The sequence below is a fragment of the Frieseomelitta varia genome, unplaced genomic scaffold, assembly GCF_011392965.1.
Source record: "Frieseomelitta varia isolate USP_RPSP 00005682 unplaced genomic scaffold, Fvar_1.2 scaffold_780, whole genome shotgun sequence".
NCBI classification, from domain to species: domain Eukaryota; kingdom Metazoa; phylum Arthropoda; class Insecta; order Hymenoptera; family Apidae; genus Frieseomelitta; species Frieseomelitta varia.
In genome coordinates this window covers 201,145-226,292 of record NW_025110568.1, presented here as the reverse complement: position 1 = coordinate 226,292, position 25,148 = coordinate 201,145, and the positions used below count along the sequence as shown (strand labels likewise).

The 25,148-nt window shown below is 32.9% G+C and overlaps 5 protein-coding genes across 6 annotated transcripts; 3 read left to right on the top strand and 2 right to left on the bottom strand.

The window, feature by feature from the left end:
- Positions 1-237: 237 nt before the first annotated feature.
- On the top strand, positions 238-7,755 carry LOC122535869. The gene is made up of 5 exons (XM_043667746.1): positions 238-1,215; positions 2,464-3,009; positions 5,214-5,390; positions 6,545-6,659; positions 7,092-7,755. Exons 2-5 carry the CDS (start codon positions 2,946-2,948, stop codon positions 7,204-7,206), a joined length of 471 nt encoding a protein of 156 aa, XP_043523681.1. The 5' UTR covers positions 238-1,215; positions 2,464-2,945; the 3' UTR covers positions 7,207-7,755.
- A 720-nt stretch (positions 7,756-8,475) lies between these two features.
- LOC122535863 lies at positions 8,476-10,823 on the top strand. 2 transcript variants are annotated; one of them, XM_043667740.1, is made up of 3 exons: positions 8,476-9,108; positions 10,409-10,592; positions 10,785-10,823. In XM_043667740.1, exons 1-2 carry the CDS (start codon positions 8,767-8,769, stop codon positions 10,580-10,582), a joined length of 516 nt encoding a protein of 171 aa, XP_043523675.1. In that variant the 5' UTR covers positions 8,476-8,766; the 3' UTR covers positions 10,583-10,592; positions 10,785-10,823. The 2 variants fall into 2 exon arrangements, with proteins under 2 accessions (XP_043523675.1, XP_043523676.1); XM_043667741.1 differs by lacking the exon at positions 10,785-10,823 and adding an exon at positions 9,618-9,723 and having other exon boundaries at positions 10,409-10,538.
- Positions 10,824-10,846: 23 nt separating this feature from the next.
- Positions 10,847-15,629, bottom strand: LOC122535861 (suppressor of fused homolog). The gene is made up of 7 exons (XM_043667738.1): positions 15,293-15,629; positions 14,459-14,551; positions 12,476-12,785; positions 12,127-12,362; positions 11,823-12,044; positions 11,534-11,741; positions 10,847-11,452 (listed from the first exon to the last, which is right to left on the bottom strand). The coding sequence occupies exons 1-7, from the start codon at positions 15,463-15,465 to the stop codon at positions 11,387-11,389; spliced, it is 1,308 nt and encodes a 435-aa protein (XP_043523673.1). The 5' UTR covers positions 15,466-15,629; the 3' UTR covers positions 10,847-11,386.
- Positions 15,630-15,780: 151 nt separating this feature from the next.
- LOC122535862 (TM2 domain-containing protein CG11103) lies at positions 15,781-16,752 on the top strand. The gene is made up of 3 exons (XM_043667739.1): positions 15,781-16,047; positions 16,174-16,261; positions 16,331-16,752. Exons 1-3 carry the CDS (start codon positions 15,905-15,907, stop codon positions 16,658-16,660), a joined length of 561 nt encoding a protein of 186 aa, XP_043523674.1. The 5' UTR covers positions 15,781-15,904; the 3' UTR covers positions 16,661-16,752.
- A 217-nt stretch (positions 16,753-16,969) lies between these two features.
- Positions 16,970-18,848, bottom strand: LOC122535860 (translation initiation factor eIF-2B subunit beta). The gene is made up of 6 exons (XM_043667737.1): positions 18,575-18,848; positions 18,417-18,503; positions 17,836-18,114; positions 17,603-17,759; positions 17,144-17,538; positions 16,970-17,062 (listed from the first exon to the last, which is right to left on the bottom strand). The coding sequence occupies exons 1-6, from the start codon at positions 18,640-18,642 to the stop codon at positions 16,990-16,992; spliced, it is 1,059 nt and encodes a 352-aa protein (XP_043523672.1). The 5' UTR covers positions 18,643-18,848; the 3' UTR covers positions 16,970-16,989.
- Positions 18,849-25,148: the final 6,300 nt, after the last annotated feature.

The window sequence follows — 25,148 nt, the reverse complement described above, 5'->3', positions numbered from 1 at the left end:
ATTAGTATTATCGATAACGATGCTTCACGAAGAATTGACAGACACAAAAAACTACAAAAGTCATTCATGATTAACGATTATAAACAAACTGTGTCGGCCGTTCTCGTTGATCCTCAAACGATACGATATCTATCGAAAAATTACTCCAAAAAGAACTCTGATAATTCGTCGACAATTGGACCGATTTTAACAGCGAAGAAAAAGAGAAAAGAAAAAAGAAACAAACGCGCTGGCTATCGTAAACATAGCCACGCAGCGCGTAGAATTCGTGCAGGCTGATAAAGATTCGAGCAGGCTGATCGACTGAATTTTAAAAGAACGCCGTGGCGATAACGATCGTTTTGCGCAGATTCAACCACTGCGGCAGTTAAATCGACAATCGATGACGAGCGAGCGGGCAGCATCGAAACGAAGAAAACGTTAAGTTCCCGAATGAAAACACGACGACACCGGGAGCACCGGGAGATGTCACGCAGCCCGATGACAAGATAAACGCGTGCCGCGGGAGGCGTTAATTCCGCACGATCGGCCGTTACATCGACGTGTGACCATTGACATAACCTCAAAAAGGGGGCAGGCAGCGTGCGATCGCGGGGGATTATTAGCGGAGAACCAGGGGAAGTCCGAGAGCTCGTCGAGAGAAGGTTCTCGTCGCGGACGACGCAATGCCACGGAAAATGTCAACGAAACTTGCGCAGGAGCTGGCAGCAAAGTCAAGAGCCCTCGCAGTTGACACATGTCAAGCGTGCAGTGCGACTCGGAAAAACGTCGGGACGGCCGACAGCGCACAGCTACGAGTACAGGCGTAAAAATCAAGGGACTCACCGCTGTGTCCGGTGTTACTCGACGACTGGCCCATTATTTCTCACGCCGTCGGCGATGCCAGGCACGGGACAAACCACTCGGTGATCGCGGCGGGCTCACGTGAAAAACCGGGCGCATGAGTGCGCGAAAAACCGACACATTTTTCGAAAAATACTATCACATCGTGTACCCGCAGTGTCGCTACGACAGAGACGGACGGCCGTTCCGGAGCGACGAGGTGATTGGCCCGCGACCGGCTGCGCATGCGCGACCCGCGCAATTTCGAATCTCCTTCTCCGCTATCTGTCCGCGTTCCTCCGTAGCCACGAGCCTGCCCTCCGATGATTTCCCAACGACACCGTCCGGCGAATAGCATTCTTGCTGATCGGAACATCCCGTTGAATCAACCAGGTAACGCAATACAAGGAATATTATATAAAGAATATCGGATTCGTGTCTTCTTTGTACATCACCGAGTTACGGGGAACGAGGATTACACGAGGGAAAAAATATGATAATTCTGCTTTCATCGATCTCGTTTTGTTTTCGTGTCACTTGGTGGATAAAATTAAGTGTTCTGATGTGAAATTGTTGAAAAATAGAGATTAATAGTAAACGATAAATTCGCAATATAAGTTTTATAAGAAACAATATTAATTCAGTTGTTATGTCAGCAGCTCAGTTTAATTAACAGTGACCTGTACTAATTAATGTTATTAATATCATTCTTAATCTTAATCTTAAAATAAAAAAAAGTAATTTTGATATTGAGTAGCATATTGAATTTTAAGATGGGACATGTGATCACACGTGAAAATCACATTTTAAATCTATTACAAATTCGTCTGATTAGCAATCTTCGTTGCTTCATTTATAATGACTTGCAAAGTATGCTACAGGAATAAAATTTCCCCTGAGACACATTATACAGTCACCTAATATCAGAATACATGAATTATGTCTCAGTCAATAATCTGGAGATACCTTGAGCAAGATATCCTTCTCTGTTATTCACATATCATACTTTCACTACCATCATAATTTCACAAAACACACAAATGTTCATCTCAAACTAATGTTATTTTCATGATTGAATATATCTATCTATTTATTGTATATAATCATATTATATACAATATATTAATTATAGTTATTCTATCATTCAATTTTACTACCTTTTACTTTTACTAATGTACAATTACGTTTATGATTAAACATAACTATTTATGTGTAATCGACATTAATCATAATTATCCTATTATTCAATCTATCATCTTTTACTTTCACCGATGTGACTTACTACTCTGAAATACTTCAAAATCTATTCACAAATAAATACTAGTTTTCATCGTGCGCGCGATCAAAATCACATTATCCACTCCTCTAACTGATATCACTTCCCACGGTACATATTATGCAAATACACATTTCTAATTACCCTCTACACACCTGAACGAAACTAGCGATCGTGCCGCGCCATCACCAACAGCATCCCCGTTTGCAAAATCCCACGCCACACGTGCGAACCAACACAGAACCATTCACGCGACCGTAGACACCCGCGAAGTCGCCAACTGCGCCCATAATTCGCGTGTGGCGAGAGCTGGTGTTTCATCGTTCACTCGGGATACCGAATCACGCAATTACAAACTGTTCCAGCTTTATGAAGTTCCCCGCCGCGTAGTAACGCTAGGTCAGTTCAGTCGACTCAAAGCTGCTCGACGAAAGAAAAACCAACGAGCACGCTGCTCAAAAAGCGTTGCCACACGCGTCTTCCCGACGAGAGAGACCGTCGTCGTGGAAGATCATCGATCGCGATACAAATCCCCGGGAGGAAGGTTGGAAATCATCGCCCTGGTAACCAACGACAAAACACAGGTTCGGTCGTTGGTAATAAACGCGATACGTGGGATTCGTGGAACACCGCCCGGGCGAATATCTTTCCTCTATATGGATTTTTCGGTCCGATTCGATTCACGTCTAGGAAGACGATGATCTCTCGCGGTCGACATCGGTTTTTTCCTTCTGTCTGACATGACAGTTCTGGAGGAACTCGAGTCGAGGCCTCGGGCATTCAGCAGCTGACGGCAACCACAGGCGATCGTACATCCGGGGAAAAAGCGCTCAACGCTTCGGCAAAGATGGATACCGGCGGCCTCTCCTGGATCGTCGCTTTCGCACTGATCGCGCTCTTCGTATCGGAAGGTCAGTCTCTCTCTTGTTTTTCTTTTTTTTTTTCTTTTATTAAGATTATAGGAGAACCATTCGCGGATATTTTGCATAATCCTAATTAAGCAGTTCAGTCGGTGAGTTTCTGTTTCTTGCTCTGTTTTGCTCTTTTAACTAGAACTAGAACCAGCGATCGAAACGACCAATTTGTAATTTTTATAGAGAAATTTCATGTGTATTTGCAAACGATATGACTTCAGAGATTTTTTTGTAAAATGTACAAGTAAAAGATTGTATTTTTTTCTTTTTTTTTTTATTAATTTGTAAACTCTTTCCTATTTCTTGCGCTCCAGATTTTCTAGATTTACAATTTTTAGACTTTAGTCATTGGTAGTTCTAATGTTAACACTTCAAGTACCAAAAATTTTAACGTGACAGATTAATAATATCAGTATGAAGTTTGTATGTAGCATATAAGTAGCATTGGAGTGCTGTTTTTAACACTAAAAGCACTAAAATCCTGCGAAATAGAAAGTTTCGCAAAAGCTAAAATTACACGAATTTTAGTAAATTAATTAAATTTACATTATTTTTAATATTTCATTCAATATGACTCAGTTATTAAAATTTGCGTGATTTTAATAATTGAATCGTCTTCATTTCTATCGAGCCAAAAATATAATTGTATATTTTAATTAGAATTGCTTTTATGTTTCTGATATATAGTATAAGAAAATCTTTAGAGGATTTTCAAAGTGTTTCTAGTGTATAGTATACGTGGAGTATATTTAAGTATTCATTACAAATCGATAATTCCAGTATCAACACCTTGCCTTTTAACATCGAATCATATTCATAACACAGATTACGGTCCTATTTCAACGAATATATGTTTGTATTTGTCGGTGTGTTGTGTAAAGACTTTAACTTTAATTCCTCAGTAACAGATTATACATGAGCCAGTTAGAAGCTACACTGATCAATTCTGTACATTGTATGACACTATTTTTTAAATTTACCATAGAATTTACCATTATTTATGTCATCTTTCCGCAATGAATGAATTAATGGATAATAACCTATTTGATTATTTTGTATACTTAGTTATTGCTTTGCCATTGTATTTCGTCAATACACTGTTACAAAAATTATTATAACAATTGTTAGTTTTCCAAATCTTCTATTGGAGTAAACAGCTACAAATAATATTTCTTCCTTGTAACTAAACGAAATTCTAGTTATAAAAAGTTAACTACGTTTTGATCGTGTTTCATACTATGCTGGAAACATTTATGTAAATTCTTCAAAAATTATGGAGTTCTGAAGAACTTAAAATTGCAAAGCTCTACAAAACGTACGTAACGTATAAAAATATGTAAAATATTAATCCTACGCTTATATAATGAAATTGAGAAATTAATGGAAAATGAAATTGATCAATTTAGCTTTTAAGAGGCTTATGTAATGATTCAGTATGACACAATGTTGCAGAAATGAACACATACAATGATAAATAAATGTAAGAATTAATTTCTGAACGAATTATAAGGCCAAAGGTCCAAAGATTCGTTTGTTGAAAAGCGTTTGACTTATATAGAATTGTCTGTTGGGTCTAGAATAATAGGATGTCTGATAAGAAAGTAAAAGGTTGCATAAAAAGATGGGCGAGATAAAGTCGGCCTTCTTCATTATGCCCCAAGATGAATAACCGGGTTCCAAAAATCAATGAAATAGCTTGTAAATGTTGAGAAGAACGTTGAATTTACTACGGCTCTGTTGCCTTCGAGAGGAATTCTACGAGAAAATGAATTAAATGAAAAGGTAGAAGATCTACACGACTGAATGTGAATTCAAGTAAAATATGTAAAACTTAAAGGAAGAAAAAAATTATCGATAAAACATTTCTCCTGAGATTCTAAAACAGTAAATAAATTTTAATCGACTGATATTTAACGAGTTAAATTTATTTACGAATTGTACTATAATATTTAAATTATTTTACATGTAACATTCATGAAAACAATTTTTAGAACTGTAATAACCATGTAAAAAGAAATAATTTTTAGGACGTAGAATGTTTCACAATTAGTCTTAATTCTTACATAGTCGATTAATTATATCCTTCATTCTCATACTGTTAATTAATCTCTCATGTCGATTAATACTCCTAATATTTGTCTTAATACTGTCTATTAATTTTTTTCTTTTCTCCCTCTTTTTTTCTGTTTACTTATCATTAGGTTGGGCCATCGATTGTTTCAAATGCGTGTCGATCGACGGCGACAATAAACCATGCGACGATCCGTTTCACAATAACGGAAGTCTGGCGTTCTTGGAGTCGCCTTGCCTAGGAGGTCGCAAAGGGCGCGATGGTCTTTTCCCCGCGACTGCGTGCATCAAAATAGCGGGCATATATGGTAAAACTTTCCTCTTTTTGTAATCACGAGTGGCCCTTAACCCGTTTCGCCGCTGTCTGTTCAACGAATACACTATGCCTCCGAGTACAGTACCGCTTGTTTACGGAGGTTTCGCCGGTAGAAAAGTTAATACATTGCTTGAAATAATCAGCAAATTCATTCTGAATAATTCCGTGAACGATTCCCTGCGTATATTTGCGGATTAGTGCGTTCTGAAACTGCCGAGGAAAGGCCGTACATTCGTGGAGACAATTTAAAAAAATATATTAGCTCGAGGTAATTAGCAGATTCGCTTCAAACGCTTCAATTGCAGAGAAAGTACTTTTCCAAATCCCAACTCTCTATCAAAACGGAATAACTTGCAACGAATTAGTCTTATTAAATGTTAAAAAAAGATATGATTCGAATTTATTTCAGAATAATTTTGAAACTATTTTGCTACTTTAGTAACTAATATGGTATAACAATAAATTGGCATTTAACTGTTTAGTGTTTACGTTGTGCCATTATATTTAAGATTATATTACAAACTAGTTTAACATTTAATAAGTTGGTTTGATCTATCTAGACTCGTTTTAATTTCAAGTTCGTCCTCTCCAAAAATGTTTTTACATCGTTTTGAAGAAAGTTACCATTTTTTTCAATAACTAAACCTATCACTTGAAAATTGAAACCTAACCCTTGAGAAGTTATAAGAGTTTAAAATATCTAAAATTTCTCATGTCGAGTGTACGAATCCATTATATTAAAAATATATTACATCAATTGTTTACTAGTTCCACTGCAAATTATTACAACGTTGCATTGAAACACTGACATCAGTATATCCTCATATTTAACTTCAAATTATAAAAAAAAAAAAAAAAAAAATAAAACAAAAAAAAAAAAAAAAAAAAAAAAAAAAAAAAAAAAAAAAAAAAAAAAAAAAATAAAACAGAAAACAGAAGAATGAAACGATTTAAATCTAAAATTTTATTTGCGCGAAGCTTCGAAATTTTTTCTAACGTCGCATCGAGGAAAAAAAAAAAACAGAAACAAGTCACACGGATCCGAACTGCGATGAAACTTTCACTCCCTCGCGTTTCACGTTCCCTCGACTTCTCGACGCGGAACAGATGTGAAAATGTTTGTAATTAACGTGTGTGATCAATTAGACGAGTCTGGGATCTCTTTGACGGTGAGGAGCTGCGCGCTGGACAGCGGAACCCTGACGACCGACTCCGAAATTATAAGAATGTCACACTGCGGAGGATTCTACTTCGACGACAAGTAAGCGCGGAGAAACATCATTTAGCTTTGTTTTTCTTTGTGCCCGGCGCTAATTGCAAGAGTTACCATGCTGTCTGAAATTGACCCTTATTATAATTGCCGCGAGCTCTGACACGATTGCAGATGAGGGGAAAAAAAAAGAAAAAAAGAAAAGAGAAAGAGAAGAAAAGAAAAACTAGGTAGCCACCATTGTGTGCGTTAATTTTAATCAATACTTCGCATCACGCAGTACTTTTAGCGAAACGAATTGTATGTATTTTCATATGTTACGACGATCTTTCGCTACTTTTTGAATTCGTTTTAAAATATTATACATAATATATACTCAACGTGTTGACACAATAATATTATTATTTAAAATCCGTAGAATTATGTAATAAAATTATGTAGAAAATATTAAATTCTGACAGTAGAACAATTCTAATTTTTCAGGTACGTTCGGGGGTGCGTGCAATCTTGCAACGACGCGGACGCCTGTAATGGATCCACGCAGCGAGCAGTACCGCTCGTGCTTTTAACTTTATCGATTTTCCTCGGACTAATTTGACGAGAATGGCCAGCGTAAAACTCGCGTTTAAATGAAAATCATAGGCAATTATTGTATATATCGAACGGAAACGATCATATCTATATTACAACGGACCACTTAAAATTTAAATCAGTAACTTGACCAATTTAGCCGTGGACCAAAAGACGTAAGCGAACGAGAAATAAATAACTCGTGGGCGACGTAACGAAAGCATTTTGGCAGTCGTTACGTCGAATTGTTGCATTTCATCCAGTGTCGATCGAAAGAAATTAATTATAATCAAAACGAATTTAAAGGTCCAACTAAGTATTTACGCTATTATATTACGAAGATAAAGTATACCGAATCACCATTTGATACTATTTGATAGCTTGTAGAATAGACAGAGTAACAACTGCCATTTACATAAACATAACCATTATTGTTTTATTGACATTCATGCATAGAGTACGTAATTTATGATCTAGTCATTGCTTGAGATTTATAGTCGAACGTATGTAAGTACTTATTCAAGAGATCATTGCAGACTGTGTAGAAAGCCCAATAAAAGAGATTTTAAGTTATAAATCCGCGTATAGTTTCTAATATAGTGACTCAAGAAATTGATCGGATCGATTTAATTTATTTTTATTTTTTATTGGACAAATCAGACGAAGGATTTTCAGAATCTTTAAAATCATTCGATAAAAGTAACGATTAAAAACTGATACTACTTTTGATACTAAACTGATACTGATACATTAAATGATATAAAGGTACGATGACGATTTCAAAGAAATATAATTTCATTTTTCTCTGCGAGATCAATTTTTTGAGCGACTGTATCTTTTACAGACATGAAACAGAAACAAAATTACTCACCATTTCTATGCCAGAAATACTTCACGATATTCACAAAGATTCTCAAAAGGAACTTCATTATATAAATAAAAAATTAAATTACAACTAGAATACAAATACACAATTCAAACTCTAAACAATATTAGAACCAACATAATGAGAAAACGAAACAGCAACTAAAAGATAATCAAATAAAGATGTCCCTACATTTTCGCTCCAAACTTCGCACAGTTGAAACAAAAATAAAAAGTCAAGTTCACAGGGAATTTATAATTATAAAGGTTCCCTCTAATTTCTGATTCTCTAACTTAAGAAAAAAAAGAACCAAGATCAGTAAATTTTCAATCCTTCTAACTTTCTTAATTTTTTAATATTTCTAATTCCTTCAATTTTTAATTTTTTTGCAAATTCTTTTAATTTCGTTTCGTTCTTATAATTCTTCTAATTTTCAATTCTTTAGCAGAAAAAAAGAAAAAAAGAAATACCAAGTTCGCAGTAAATTATAAAGGTTCGAGAAAGAGAGAGAGAGAGAGAGAGAGAGAGAGAGAGAGAGAAAAGAAGCGAAAAATAGAACACGCGATAATCTCTTTGCAAATTTATCCATGATCAAACCAAAAAAAAAAAAAATTGAACTATTCGCGAAGAGCATACGGAGCATGAAATTCGCTGAATGTGAACCGTAAAGCGGAAAATCGAAGCAATGTAAATGAGCACAGAATCCGGGAAACAATCTCAAAAATGAAAAATCGTATGTCGAATGCGTCGCAACAGTTTGTCGACTTCTTCTCGCAAGTCGCGTGCTGGACATGGGAGACCCTCGAAAAGTTATTGGACATCATTCTCGATTTCTTGGCGAGGATAATCGAGCTGATACTAGCGGTGATGAACCTGATTTTCCAGGTGATCTGTTTCCTAAGGGACCTCTGTATCGAGGCCATGCAAACATTTGCCAACGTGTTCCGAGGGATCGTTAACGTTGTTAGGAATATCAGCTGCGAGGAGGTCGAGGATTTCGCCTCCGCCTGCATCGTTATTCTACTTTGGATCGTCGCGTTTAAGCTCGTCAGGAATTTGTTCCAAGTAGGAATTTTACTTATTTATTCGTAAATTTCTTTTTAATTCGTCGCGTTCCACCGATGCTAAGTCGTTTGTTAACCCCTTGCCTTATTCAACTGAACTCGAAGAGTTCAAGTTTCAAGAAATGTCTAATCTTTTGGTTTCTAGTTTTGTAATATCACATAGATAAAGATACATTGACCAGTTTAACGCAAAAATTGTGATTATGCAAGAAATTATTACATCTTCAATTGTATTTTAATTATAAATACAATGTAAATATATTGGTACATGTTATTACATATTGGAAGTATGTTATTACACATTTTCTGCCACTGACTTGTGAAACTAAATAGAACACAATCAGACAAGGGGTTGAATTTTGAAGAAAATTCATATTAATTTTTTAGAAATTTTTTAACGATAGAAAAACACGACTGGGTAAAAAAAGGGAGTTTTTGTTCTATGTTTTGTAGCTAGAATGCACACAATGTTAATAATTTTCACGCGAGCTGGTCAAGTTTGATTTTTAGATGAAAGAAGAAATTCAACGGGACTTTAGAACGTTAAACATGATTGATGAAATACCGAGACACATTTGTTCTGGTATCTGGCGGAGGACTGTGGCACAAAAACCAGGTAATCATAACGTTCACGAATTTTAATCAATATTCCAGGTATTATGTGTACAATTGAAAATCCGTTATATAATCTCCGGAGTCTTAATATTATCTGGTTTTTGATCCAACAGTTCCATTGCCCATCATATAGCGCTTAAAGTAATTAAATAATTTAATAACATCTCTTATAATACGTATTTCAAAATGCTAATTACAATTTCATTAATTACATTTATATCTTTCATCTTTAAATTAATTATGTTATATGAATTGTCTATATTCATTACAAGACAATATTTATTATATTGTTCAATATACAATTCAATTTTTTGATTACAATGTAAAAAAACATTAGTTCCTTGATTACTTTGAGCGCTATATACTTGCAATTATATATAATTAATTTACACATACCTTTTTTAAGTCTTCGATATTTACTGATACTCCTATTTCTTCCTCATCCTCTCAACTATCATACTTCACTTACACCGAAATGTTCGTTCTAAAGTTTTTCCGAGTTCAAATACGAATCATTAAAACGTTCACACACTCACATACACACGCGTGATACGAATACCAATCAATGATCTCGAATAAATTAAAACTTTGAAAGACCCATCCGTTCAATACAACGGTGCCTCTTAGACTAATCTAAACTATTGTTGATTCACACATAGTTCCAATGTCAAAAATGTATTTCTCAGAACTCCCGAATAGCTGCGCTCCTTAATCCAGGATACGCGAGTTCGAACGTAAACAACAATAATAACGCAGAGAGACTGGAACTAGGAGTTTGTCCGGCGCAGAGGAGATCAGGGAAAAGGATAAATCGACGCAAACGATCTCGAACCAACCTTAAACAGGAATTCAATAATTAGAAAATAGAAGGTAAAGATTTAAAAAAGAAAGAAAAATTAAATATGTGTGTCAATTGTGATGTAAAGAGAACATCCATTCAAATTTAAAACAAGGTACAAATTTAAAATGATTATTTTTTTTACGTTAGGACAATAACTGAAAAGCATAGAAATTAATTACACGTTAATAAATGAAATTGCTAATATTCTTTTTGTCTCACAGATATAAAAAGGAGTTAATCACACATCTAATACGTGCAATATATAAAATCTGTACCAAGAAAATTGTAGAAAATAAAATATATTTCCTTATAAATATAATTTTTTATATTTATCGTTGTATCGTACATTTCTCATTCTCGTAAAAATTGGTATAGAATCCTGGCAGACACAGTGCCAGGATTAGCAACGTTCTCTATTTACAAAACTGATCTGTATAAAATAACAATGTGTAAACTTGTATATTGGACACAAAATTACACTTTGTATTCTATTATGTACACAATTAAATATTAATTTTTTAACAGTTATCAATTTGTAAAAGAGAGAGAGAGATGTATAAAAATTTTCCTCTGTAAAATGCATTTCTATTTTTCATTTCTCACTACTGAAGAAATATCTTCGATATCATAACCTATCTCTTCTTTTACACATTGATAAAGTCTTATAAGTCTTATCGTTTATTCGATTACCGCACAGACGTAATTTGATTATAAATAATATCGCCCAAATTCACTTTTGTAACGAGAGTAAATAATACTTTGCTTACGTCAATTTATCCTAATTCAGTTTAACTATATTTTTAATAGTACTAGGTTAATTTTCTCAGTCGTTTACAACCGTAATAATTAGTTTATGTTCGGGCCAGGAAAATGTCTTCGGCAATTGAATCTGTAATATATACATCGAAAATAAATTATTATAAAAAGTTATTGCGTTAAATCATTTTGCGGCACTGGTCCTATTAATTACCTGACTTGGTGAATTTAAAACTTGAAACTCTTGAGCCATCTTTTCAGTCAAATCTTCCGGAAGCAAAACTTGCAACCATGGTCCCTGAACTACATACGGTTTTTCCCTAGACACTAGAGTACCAGTGACTGAGGGGGCAACTATTGTTATTGCTGTATGAGACAATATTGATTTAAATGTGAAATGCCTTCCGTGCATGACACGGCCCCTGTAAAAACACATTTATGATTAAAATCCATTTAATAATAAATACATAATATTAATTCAGCAATGTGATAAAAATATTTACTTTATTGCTAATGGTAACAAAGATCCAGCTTCGAGATTGAATGTCAAATGAAGACCTGGTAAAACCCTGACAAAATTTTCGTTTGGTAAATTTGTATCTTGCTCACAAGGAGACAATCTTTCTGACTTTATAACTGGCTTTATATCTTCGTCTTCTTCATCCGATTCATTTCTTGTCTCTCTATATTTTTCTGTACTTTTGTCACTGTTTACTTGAACCCACCTATATAAAATATCAGTTAGCATGTACGATATACATTTTACATAATAGTTTAATCTTTGATAGACAAATAAAAAACACTTGCCAACACTTTGCAGATACACCACTTAAATTAGAACCCTCCTTTTCTATACCAGTCTCTATTTTCTCTGCTATGGAAGGATCATCTTCCATAACAGAGTAAATCCTTCTCATATCTGTTACCAACCATGGCCCACAACCACGACTAGACTTTAGTAAATTTACAAGACCTAAACCATTCCAGTGCTGTGCAGCTTGTAGCTCTTCAGAAGTAACTCCTACAATTTGAACAAATGAAACCTGTAACATTGTACACATGAACCATTAAGAATATTTTATTCCGAATTCCCTCACGTATTTGGAAAACAAGTTAAACCAATCATTCTATCTGAAATTTCAAATAATAAACTTACATCACCGTGTGGCGTAGATATGGTTGCTGGTAGCAGTGGATCCCTGGCCATTAAAATTTGCGTGATACGACCATTGCCATTATCCAAAGGTGCATGCCATGAAACATGGTCGCCAGGTAGTAACATGTTACCAGAATTGAAAACGTATTTTGCCAATTGTTGCATGACATTTGCTGGCCATGTGGGAGGTGTCATCTCGTTCCTTTCTCTGACTAATCTAAATGTTAGCTCAAATCCAAAACCACTTGGACGACCAGGACCACTTTTTGGATGTATTCGTCCATCCCCGTGCAGATCCGATAAGCCCAAGCTTTAATCAGAAAATATTTTTCACTTCGTCAAACAGCATCATTGTTTTAGGAGAGAAGAGAAGACAGATAAAGTAAAATTCGAACAGAACAATGACAATAAAATTTTCAAGGACTACAGTGATAGAACCAAAATAACTCTAGACTTAATCTAAAAAAGTACACTAGATTTAGTGAATGGTGGAACATATTTAGATAAGCCAGACGAAAAAGAGGGAAGAATCCGCGGATCTATTTCCGACGCGACGAGCTTCAAACGACTTTATCTTCCTGTACCCTATACTTTCTATATATAGAAAAAGAGGGAACTACTGAAACAGCTGCTGCTAAAGACTAAAGAAGAAGGAAGGATCACCCATTGAAAATAAGAAAAAGAAAGAAGAAAAAAAAAATAGATGGCACCCCTTTTGCGGTAGACCATTCGTCATTCGGCGCCTAGTTTTTAATGAGGAATTCGTGAAACAAGCATTCATTTATCTTTCGACAACACGAGTCATAAAATTCACGTTTCGATAACATTAAAATTAACATAAAATTTAAATATCTCGTAAAACTTCCACAAAGTAGTACAAAAATGTAGCAGGAGTTATTCTTTAAGTTTGCGCGATCTCAGAGAAAAAACTGTAATGATTTCGAAATATTTGATACTTTAGCTTTTAAAGTATCAAAATAAAACGGTAAATGAAATTCTCGAATGACAGAAATGGGTTGCACATACACGTGTCATCGAGGATATGTCGAGAAATTACATGCGCCTATATCAAACAGAGGCACACTCCTACCACTCAACAGTGTGACACTGACAAATACCCGACTTCCCGTTTTTTTTTTTCTAACATTTTAATTCTTCCTTCTTTACGAATACCAGGCCAATGAGAAAAAAATATGACTTGCCTTTTTTTGAATGAATGAACGCGCCGCAGCGTGTCACTTTGACGATCGCGTGCACACCGGAAGGAAATCGTCGATAGATCAACAAAAATTTATATTTTGAATCCATTTGCATTACGAAGCGCAACATCGAGTAAATTATTATATGGCTCATCATTAGCTCAGAAACCAATTAGTGTAAGTGACTTCTTACTAAAAACTGCTTGAAAATATTTTTTTTATCAAAAGTACCAATCGATGGAGCAGCTTTAGTTATTATTGAACTAATTTAAAAAATATTCCCCATTAAAATAATATATATAGTAATGTTATTTTAATAGTTTTAATTGTTATATTCCGATAATTACGTTGCGATAGCATTATTTAATAATGATTAACTAGGCCAAGGGTATTTTCACAAAGTGTTAATCAAAAACAACTTGCACTGACTAGATTACGAGCTCTCCATATTATGTACTCTGTTACAATATTATGTATTCTGATATTTTATTGTAATTAGATAATATAAACAGGGACAAACAAATATTATAAATCGAGACTTGATAAATTACAATACATGTAGACATGTCCAATCTAATGGATTAAGTACACGTAATGAATATAAAATAAAGATTATATAAGAAATAATAATGTACAATTTATTTTTTATACTATTAAATATGGTGACATTTTATCATTCGCATTCAAATTTATTTGCATTACTATACGTTTATTGAAAAATATATGTATTTCGAATGAGCAGATAAGAATGTTTCGAAATAACACGTAAAATGGTGAAACTCACCTAATATAATGCCAATGTGGTGGTATGCCTAATTCCGGGCAACCAGAATTTTCGTACATGCTTATGTAGTCGAGAGGATCTGGACCGCCCAACCTAGGCAAAGGTGCACAGAAAATCTTTGTTATTTGGTTTTACATCCGGTTAAATGTACGTACAGCTAAGGGGGGCTAAATATAAGTCGTCCTCCCTTCTTGTACAAGAGTTCCATACTCGATAGAAACCACCTTTCTGATACCAGGGCTTTCATGATTTTATATTGATCAAAAAACACAAAATACTAAATAAACTACATCAGATGTGTTATTAAAATATTCGTATTTATTATTATTATTATATGTATTATTATAATAATTGTATTTAATAAATGACAATTTTCACAATTAAATTTAAATAAATAAGAAACAGAGATTATTTTATTACGCTTATCTTGTTTATTATAAATATTAAGTATTTATTATCTTTCTATTCTGGAATTATCAATTATTTATCACCGTACGAATTTTATGAGGAAACATCGCTGTAGTGGAACATTTAAACATTAAAAATTAATATAAAACTGGAGCAACAATTTTTAATAAACTATAATGTAAATTATGTAATACAATTTATATTATAAATCGTATTACACTGCGAATCATTTCCAGTATATTTTTTGATATACGATAACGTAAAGAAGCAATTTAAAATTGCAACAAGTGCAAACAAGTGCATACAGCACTGTAACGCATTTCTCATCGCATTCTGACATAAACACCGAGCATGAAATTTAAACCTTTCACACTTTACCGCTGAGAGACCATTTTTCATTAACAGACCAAGTTCAACGATTCTTACCAGTATTTTACAACAGCAGTGACAGTGAGAGGATTGCTTTGATCCGGATAGATCTCTTTACAAAGATTGTGCAAAGCATCGAGGCCTAGAGCTCGTGCTGTCGGTGCCTGGATCCGTTGTCCCGGTGGGAAACTTCGACAAAACTCTTCTCTTTCACGCATATTTCCGTACATATACGCAGATTGCCAATTACGAAGCACACTGCTTCGAAAATGTTACGAATATGCGATGCAAACAAAATCACTTTGTTTACCGTGGCTCAACCACTGTCTGCACCTTCCACCGAGCACGAATCATACGTCTCTGTTTCTTGACAAAACTAAATTCTTTCAGAGCGGACGACCGAATGATTCCAAAATCACTGCGCGTCTTTAAAAGTCACTATAGGCGACAGGGGAAAGCACATTGCCATTGGTGGGTGCAATCCGCAGCGCATTTCCATTAGTCCATTCCGATCGGGATGGAACATCCTAGATCCAATAGAGTGATTTTCGCACACAACTACATCTCTTGTTTAATGCGACTGGCACGGTTGAAAATATATAATTTGTTGGTGTGTTCTGGTAAACTTTGAATAACAGAAGTGCATTTAAACATGTCAGACTCGGCAAGATGAGGTTACAATACTCTGTTCTGCCTTTGATTTACCTCTCGTGGCATTTACAAATATGTTCAGGGATTATGTTAATAAACAATACTACAGACATTCAACAAGAGTACAGACCTGAAGGTCCACTGGTAATGTGCAAATTTCTGTGAGTATTCGCACGTCCATTCGCCGACAGTTGTTTATCTTTAGTAAAGTATTGATTGTTGCTTCTTTCTTTCTTTTTTGTGTTAATAAATCATTTATCTGTATGGCACGAATATACGTTTTGCAGGCCAAAAGAATTTATAGAGTGTGAAGAACCAATTGATCACAAAGGTAATAAAACTGCCAAAGAGGAAACTGGATTTGGTTGTGTAAAGGTATTCCATTGTAATGCATATAAATATTGTGTATATAATGTCGGTCACTTAAATATTTTCTTTTTAAAGTTTGGAGGTTCCAAATACGAGGATGTTGAAAAAACTAAAGTGTCGTGTACTGTATTACCATTTATCGAGTGTTATGGGCCCAGGACATTTACTCGTGAAGGAGTTCCTTGTATAAAATACAGTGACCATTATTTTGCTACCACTTTACTATATAGCATTCTATTAGGCTTTTTGGGTATGGACCGGTTTTGTTTAGGACAAACTGGCACTGCTGTTGGCAAGTTGTTAACATTAGGAGGAGTGGGAGTATGGTGGATTTTTGACGTAATTCTGCTAGTCACAGGTTCTTTACAACCTGAAGATGGCAGCAATTGGAATCCATATGTATAATAAACCAAGCATAAAAACCAATTCCCAAAATGTAAAATAAGATTCAATGTTTTGTATGATATCCTTTTTTAAATAAATATTTAATAATTTCGAATTTACAAGATTACCCAGATACTTTTTGTAAAAATAGATTTCTATTTACTTGTACATATATATCTTAATGCGTAAATAAATATTTCTGTTAGAGAATGTTATTTTTTAAATGTTACTGTTCTTTATTTTTCTTCTCCTCTTTTTTTATATTGGAATCATTCTTTTGAGAGAAATGAACGATTCGATAATCGATATTCGATAAAATATACAGGAATACATGTTTTAACATTCATCTATTATAATTCATAATCATCTGGGTGATACAATTCACTAAGTAATCTATAAATGTATGATGGTGCATTTCCACCCCTAAAATAAAAATATATTGTTACATGATTAATTTAGTAGATTAAGCAATATAAAAGATTTAATATCATTGAAAAACCTTACGTGTTTGAAATAAATAATGTAACTAATTCTGGAGGTACATAATCAAAAACTGGATTATATACATGAATTCTTTCCAACAACGATACATTTGCACCATCGATTACACCTTGCAATGGTGAGACATGATTATTAAAACCATCCTGTTCATGGGAATAAAGATACAACGGAGACAACTTGTACAATGGTAATAAGACCATTACTGGGACAGAATAATGTTTCGCAGCTTGAGCAACTGTATGTGAACCTGAAATAGCTCTCAATCCTCCATTTGCCATGACAGAGTGTGTACCAATTATTACTTTATTCACTCGTGACATCATTGCAAAAATTGCCACATCTGATATTAAAGTAGTTTTGATTTTAGCCTTTGACAGATTTACTGCCATGTCATGACCCTATTAATAGTCCAAACATTTTTTGTTAAATTGATACAAAATGTTTACTACAATATATACATACAGTTAATGATGGTCCTCCTTCAGCTACTATAACTTCAAAAGCTCTTGTCTCAGCAGCTTTCTTGAAAAACTCTTCTACTAATGTAGATTTGCCAATTGTCATGATAATTTCATTCGAATGGATGTGTTCAGATGCTTGCTGTGTAATATTTTCTGCACTATGAAAAAAGTATACATCTTATAACATCTTATAACGTAGAATACTTTGTACTTTCATTGCTCGTTCAAACTAACCAAGTTTCTAACTCAACTTCAAATTCATTAATGTGTTCAATGATAACTGATTTGAGAGAAGGTATGGAAATGTTAAAATCAACTTTCTGATCACCTTCAGCAGTGAGAATTTTATGTAAAGATTCTTGTATGTCCGTTTCTTCAGTATTGTTCTTTAACTCAATATATTCTTCTCTGATTATTTGTAATGTTCTACGAACCATATTTCCAATACAAAATTCAAGGGGAATAGCTTCTACTAAATATTTTCCATTTCGTCTAATTATATTTATCAAATTCCTTTCGAAGTAAAATACACATATAATTAATTTGCTCCTGATATATTCTTATCTTTTGTAAAATCATATATATCTAAGAAGACACACAAATAAAGTACTATAATATTTAATTGTTAGCAATTATACAAGTATAATATAATTTTTTAACAATACAAGCTAAGAGGTTAGTCAAAATTGAATATTATTTCCAATAAGAATACTGACTAATTAGCAATTAATTGTTAATTATGTTAAAAATTGGCATTTATTTAGTGTTTCTTAGATTTATAGTTGTTTGAAATAAAAAAGGAACATAATCCCTACTTGGCGGTGGTCCATTCTTCGTTACTTATGATATTTTTTAGAACCAATATAGTAGCCACTACGGTATTGTATGTACGCTTAACGCCACTAAAATATAAAATATCATGAAATTTCATTTCATTTGAGGTTAAATCGCTTAAATTCATTTATGTACTCACCCGTAATGAATATCATTTATTAAGTCTAACACTCCTTGGTTAATATCGTTCTCTTTCGTATTAACCATTTTGACCACAAGTTATTAGAGATTTTCTCTCTCTTAGATGTTGCCTCTTTTTAGAAAAATAATATAAAAGTTCGAAACATTTCTTCTGTCAATATCTGACCTGTACGACAACAAAATACCAGCTGTTGAATAATACAATGATCAATCCCAGCATTGACTAACTAGAATATATTGGACCACAGATAAAGTACATGAATAGACGAAGCATCTTAAGGGATTTTGTAGCCCGTGACCTGAAATACCGACATAGTAAAAAATCGTCTGTGACAATGTCCTTTCATATACCTCGTGGTGGTAAAGTTTTTATAGTTTTTATATTTATTGAAGGTAATTGGAGAATTATAAATGAAACGATCGAAGTTGATCAAGTAAATGCACCGGAGATATGTTCGTTGATGAAAGAATTAAATGATCTTTGTGATTTTAATTCCTATTGGCATTAGCGCTGCAATACAAAACCTGCCTTAATCGATATGGTAGGATGTGACATGAAAATGGTAAGGAGGAGAATACATTGAATGTCATATCTATTCTATATCTTGTCTATGGTAAGAATTTGGTAATTTGACCTAGTTAGTTAATTATTTGATATTATGTGATTAATTATTGAGTAATTATAAGCAGAGAAAGATAGAATACATCTGAAGAATTAAGGTAAGTTTATACGCGATATTGATTTGTGTGGAATCGAAATATGAAATTATTAACGCATGAAACAATATAGACTCTTTTTTTATTATAAATCGTTTGAAATTATATGAGTGCGACTGGATTTTACAAATCAATTCATTTGTCTACATTTATTTAAATTTTTAAATTTTATATTATATATAAATTTTTGCGCAGTCGCGCTGTGGCCCGTGAAATATGTAGTTCAAAAATACTCGATTAGTAAAGGCGCGGTGGCGGTCGGAACCATTTGAACATAACCAATCAGTATTATTATTAGTTTGAAACTCGTGTGAATACTTGTTTTTATCATAATTTGATTAGTAAATCATTGTTATTTACGCTGTCGAGAGTAGATGATAAAACTATTACACAGTATAAAATTAGCAATGGGTTAAGTATCAAGGAAATGTCTGATTTTAATCTCAGTCTGAAATTTAATGTACATATGTACAATAAAATTGAATGATCAAAAGTCGTTATATTATATATGATTGTTGACAGATGTTTGATTGAAGGAAGATCGAAGAGTTAAAATATTTCTTAACATCTTCTGCCTTTAGATTTAATTTAATCTTTTCCATTTCTAAGTATAGAAAAGTCGAAGAATAAAGAAATATGCAAATTATTGCGAAACGATCTCTTGAAATAGTCTTTAGTTCACTGTGGTTTCACGAACAACTTTTGCTTCCAAACCTTGGGAATAAACTGCATCACATAATTTGTGCGTAATATCTACACTGGTAGTGAGAGTGTCATTATGTTTGCCCGACTGCGACGAACTGCCATTGTACTTGTTAAAAATCACCTTGACATTATGTAATAACCGTGAATTTTGATAATATTTTAAATGTCGATAATTTTATTGATTAATAATGTTAATAATTTTTTTACTCTACAGTGATATTCACGGAAGCTTAAGGATGCAAGCCTTGTCCTTTTTGATATCTATTGCATGGGTCGGTCGTGGAAACCTCGAAGATTTCTATCTCCATTCAAATGTTTAAATATCACTTTCACTGTTCCATATAGTCACATGAGTATCATACAATTTATCTATATTGAATAAAATAGAGCAACGATTAGCATTTGTATGATTTCCGGTTTTAAACAGAGTGTGTAAATTACACGTATAATTTGTTTATATCTGTCTGTATCCTTTCAATCTGTATTTGATACTTTTTAAGAGAAGCAAAAATATGAAAACAATTGTTGTTTAAAATTGTCAGACAGTAATTTACTAGAAGGTTGCGAATGTAAATGTAAAAATATTCTATGCGTGTATCTTTATAAAAATTTAATCGTTTTATTGTTTTATTTATTAAAAATTTATGATTAAGTTATAAAACATATTACAATAGTTTCTTCAATTCTGTTAACATCAAACTAATGTCTCTTATCTTCTAAAAAAATTAATTATTATGTCAAAAAAGTTGCTCTCTTTTTCATTCTTAGGATTCAACGCTCGGAAGAATATCAGCGGAAGTATAAACTTACGTACACACTTCCGTTATTGGTTGTAAATAACGGGTGAAAGTGCACACGTTTAATTATTATAGAGCAAAAAGCAATTCGGCGGAGGAATTAGTGAAGGAGGATAATCAATAAAGCATTGTTACGTCTTGATGGTACCGTAATGGAAGTTATTTAGTTACAGAAAGGAAGTTGCAGTTTTCGATGTTGAAGTGTTATAAAAAAGCGGGAAACCTAGACGAAGAAACTATATAACAAAGTGAAAAAAATTATAATAATTATATCTGAAAGGCAAGGAAATAGACTATATCAATATTATACCATATTGACTATAATATACCATATTATATATTAATAATCGTCTGATAACAGATTGTAATAGCAATACTTAAAAAATACCGTAATAATATTCTGAAAGAGGAAATACATTTATATTAAATGCATTTTTTGATTGCTTTCAATGAATAATTTTTACAACGTTTCTCATACTTTTTAAACATACATGTGAATTGTATTTACTTTTTTTATCATTTTTCTAACTTGTAATTTATGCAAATTTCATGGTGCATTGAGATGTTATTACAATTACACCCCACGGGCACAAGGACAGAAAATTATCTGGACAATTACCCTGTAAAACAAAGGAAAATCAGGCAGGCGCTGGCGAACTTAAATGTTTGAGAATGCAAAAAGCAGCAACGCTATCACGACAGGTAAAATTGTATTGTTTAACGCAAATTATGTCATACTATTCTCTTGCAAATTAGCTACATCCAGTCGAAAACCTTTCACCTACATTTCACATCATTTAATCTTACGAAATCTAAACTGCTATGAACTCCCTTTTTTGTCGTTTCACGCGAAGATTTAATTTATGGAACATTTATGACAATCGAAATTTGATTTGATGAAAATATAAGTAATTAATTTATTTTTCACGTAAAAGTTTCAAATTATAACTTGGTACCAACAACGGGACATTAATAACGTTATTAAGACATTAGATAGTATTATTAAAATTTAATATCCTGTGAGCAATTTTTGAATTATTAGTATCACCAAAATACATAATATGAAGCTTGGAAGACAATTATTACAGAGTTGATTACAATATTTCAATATTGCTTTACGTAATTCTAACGACAAAATTGCAACGTATAATCAAGTACAGTAGTTAAGACAAGCTATTATACTTTCTTATCAAATTAGTATGAACCTTAAACAATACAGTGTTATTCTAATAATTGTATAAAGGGGTAACAAGGTTCCTCCTACAGAGAAGAATCGAAACCACGAGAATATTTTCATTAAAATTCACTTCCTCTCCCCTTCGTACAGGTGAAACGCTTTTTAATGAGATTCATTCACGGGTATAAAGGAAAGTGTCTTTTCCCATCCGCGATATGTCCGTCCACACAATACTTCTTTTTTTCACGAGCTGTCTCGCTCTTCTAAGATGTCTCGTATCTGATAAACCGTACGAACATTGCGTTCCCTTACGTAATACGGCTCTCTTGATCTTTGCATTGCTGTTTTTCGATCAAGGAATTTCACCAGCGAATCACGATATACCTGTCCTCTTTTCCTTTCATCGTGAGGAAATATCTTTCAAACAGTGTTACTAATCTATAAAACACGTTGATTGACAAAAATGTGTCCTGCTATTTCAGGAGACATACCACAGGTTTCCGGTTACAATTTCATAGTTGTAACTCGATAATATTTGACGATGAAAATTATTCATCAAATGAATAATACACGTTGAATTTATTTTCGTCTGATTAAACTATGTTTTTCAAAAGAGAAAGTTATTTGTAGTCACATTAATCACTTATCTGGAGTACTGTATTGCGAAGAAAAGTTGCAATTACAATTTGGAGCGTTATAATAGTTATTTCTGATTTGTTCTATGTAATTTCATACAAATTTGAATTTTTATTCTTCGGATTGATAATTAATATATTTTGCATTATTCGACAATGACAATCATTTTTAGTGATATTCTAAAAATAATTTTAAGTGAAGAAATTTGATGGTATTTCATCGATTGAATTGAGAATAAATAAACATTTGGATGTTCTGCATGAAGCGCGGTGCGAATGCATAAAGTAATGATTATACATTATACACTATTGCCCATAAGTTTAGAATCACATGTCTTGTACAATAATTCTAACAGCTAATATTACTAGCTTATTATCATAGTTAAATCTCATTTAAATTTTCAAAAATCAATGCTTTTTAATTTCGTCTAAGATTCTTTTATATCTGTTTTCAATTTTTTACTTTCTTGAAATTCCCGATACTTTCTTAATATCAAAAAAATTTGAAACTAAAGAAAATAGCTTATTCTTGAAAATTATATTTTAACAGAATGAAAATTTCTTTTTTTAAAATTAAGGAATTAAAAGTTGGGACATATTAACTTTCTAAAATTTGTATTGTGTGTTAAGTAAATTATAGATTTATGTTAAAAAGTTCTGGATGAAATAAAACAGATGATAGCACCATATTTACGAACGTTAGTGTACTATGGCCGCGTGAAGGAAGAAAGTTCGTTCCGAGCATTATACGAGGAAGAGCATTGTAATAGTCTGACCCATGTTCCTTAAAAGGTAAGAAATGGATCGCAAATGGATGACGCAAGGATTAATTAAAGTCTTAATTGTAAGTTTTACCAAAAAATTACAAAGGAAGAATATAAAATGTTTTCGAATGAAAATTTTACAGTGCATGCCTTCTCACTGTTTTGTTTATACAAAACTTTAAATTTAGATATTATTGATATAAATATACAATTAACTGCTGAATATCGAATGTTGCAAATTGTAAAAAGAATATTATCTTTATTTTACAATAATAATATAGATAATAATAATTAATAATAATATCTTTATTTTTGCAGTAAAAGACTGTCTTTGGTGAATTATTAAATGAAACTTTCTTATGTAATCTTCAGTGAAACGATAATCAAATTTGGCAGATGCTTACAGGAAGACATTGAAACTTTCGCTTAATTCTCGCATCTTACGTCACGCAGGTGATACATCCAATCTGTAATATTGTAACAATCTTTAGTTGTTGGAAAAGTATATTCTTCGTTTATTTTATTTATAATTTTTATTATTTTTTTTTTAAATTTTATCGTTCAATTGCTAGTAATATTTCTTTGTTAACGTCTTAAAAACATTTTATAATAATACAGAAATACATGGATCATTCATTAATTTTATTTGCACCAACGAATGATATGTAATATTTTCCAAACTAGATTAGTGAATTTCCTTTTTACAACAATCTTGTAATAATCTTACAGGAAATTCAGATTGAAGCTCAGTTTCGATGGTGAGCGGAGAAAGGACTAATAGTGATAGCGTTTTCGTTGCCTCGGGCAATTTGAAAAATATTTCACCGACTAACTTATATAGTACCAAGAACCAAACGGAAAAGAAATATCTGATTCCATTTGATTGATATATAAATTTGACGCAATTATGATTAATCATTTATCATTTCAGATTCTATTATAAAATAGATATTTTGAATTTATATAATTTTACTAGAGAGATTTCTTTGTGAAATGTAAGTAAATTATACTTGTTTTGTATCATTTATTTTATCGATATGTTTGAGGAACTGTCTGAAAAGGTTTCTCAATTATTATATCTGTTATAAAACTTTCATCTGTCATGTTTCCTAATTTTTAACAGTATAATTCTTCATCTTATTCTAAAGATTGTAAGAGATTCCAATTTTTTTTTTCTGACATACACCAATAATTCTTCTCTTCTCAATTCCTTGTTTTAAAACTGAAGAAATTCATTGCAGTACGCCGGTTCATTTCATTCATAATACTTCCGTGAGCATGCTAAAAACGACAGCTAAAAGCGATTTATTATCGGAAGTAAATGCCGAAATTGTTTGTAAAACGCTACGATGCGCTTTTGCGCGGTCTCCGGAACGTTCGAGCGAAACTAGAATAACTTGATGCTCGTTCGAGCGTTTCTGTTCGTTTCAATGGTGTTAAGTAATCTCCCGACGTACATCAATTCCCCTCCTTTTTCCTTTCAATTCAAAAACCGTTCATGTAATCTTCTCTACAAGTATTTCTTTTGATAAAGCATGTTGTCTGATTTGACTGATTGAATCAGCTTGTTATCCTATTAAATCTACGTGTACTTTCTGTATAACACTTTCTTTTCATTTTTTTCATTTCTTATATTTCTTACATTGTTAGCTTACCCATTGAAATTAGCAAACTGTTTATTAATCTGAGAAAGAATTAGAATTGAATGCCGTTTTACTTTAATCATACATTTTATGCTTTTGTATTTGTATCAATCTTTATGCCTCGTAGTTGAATT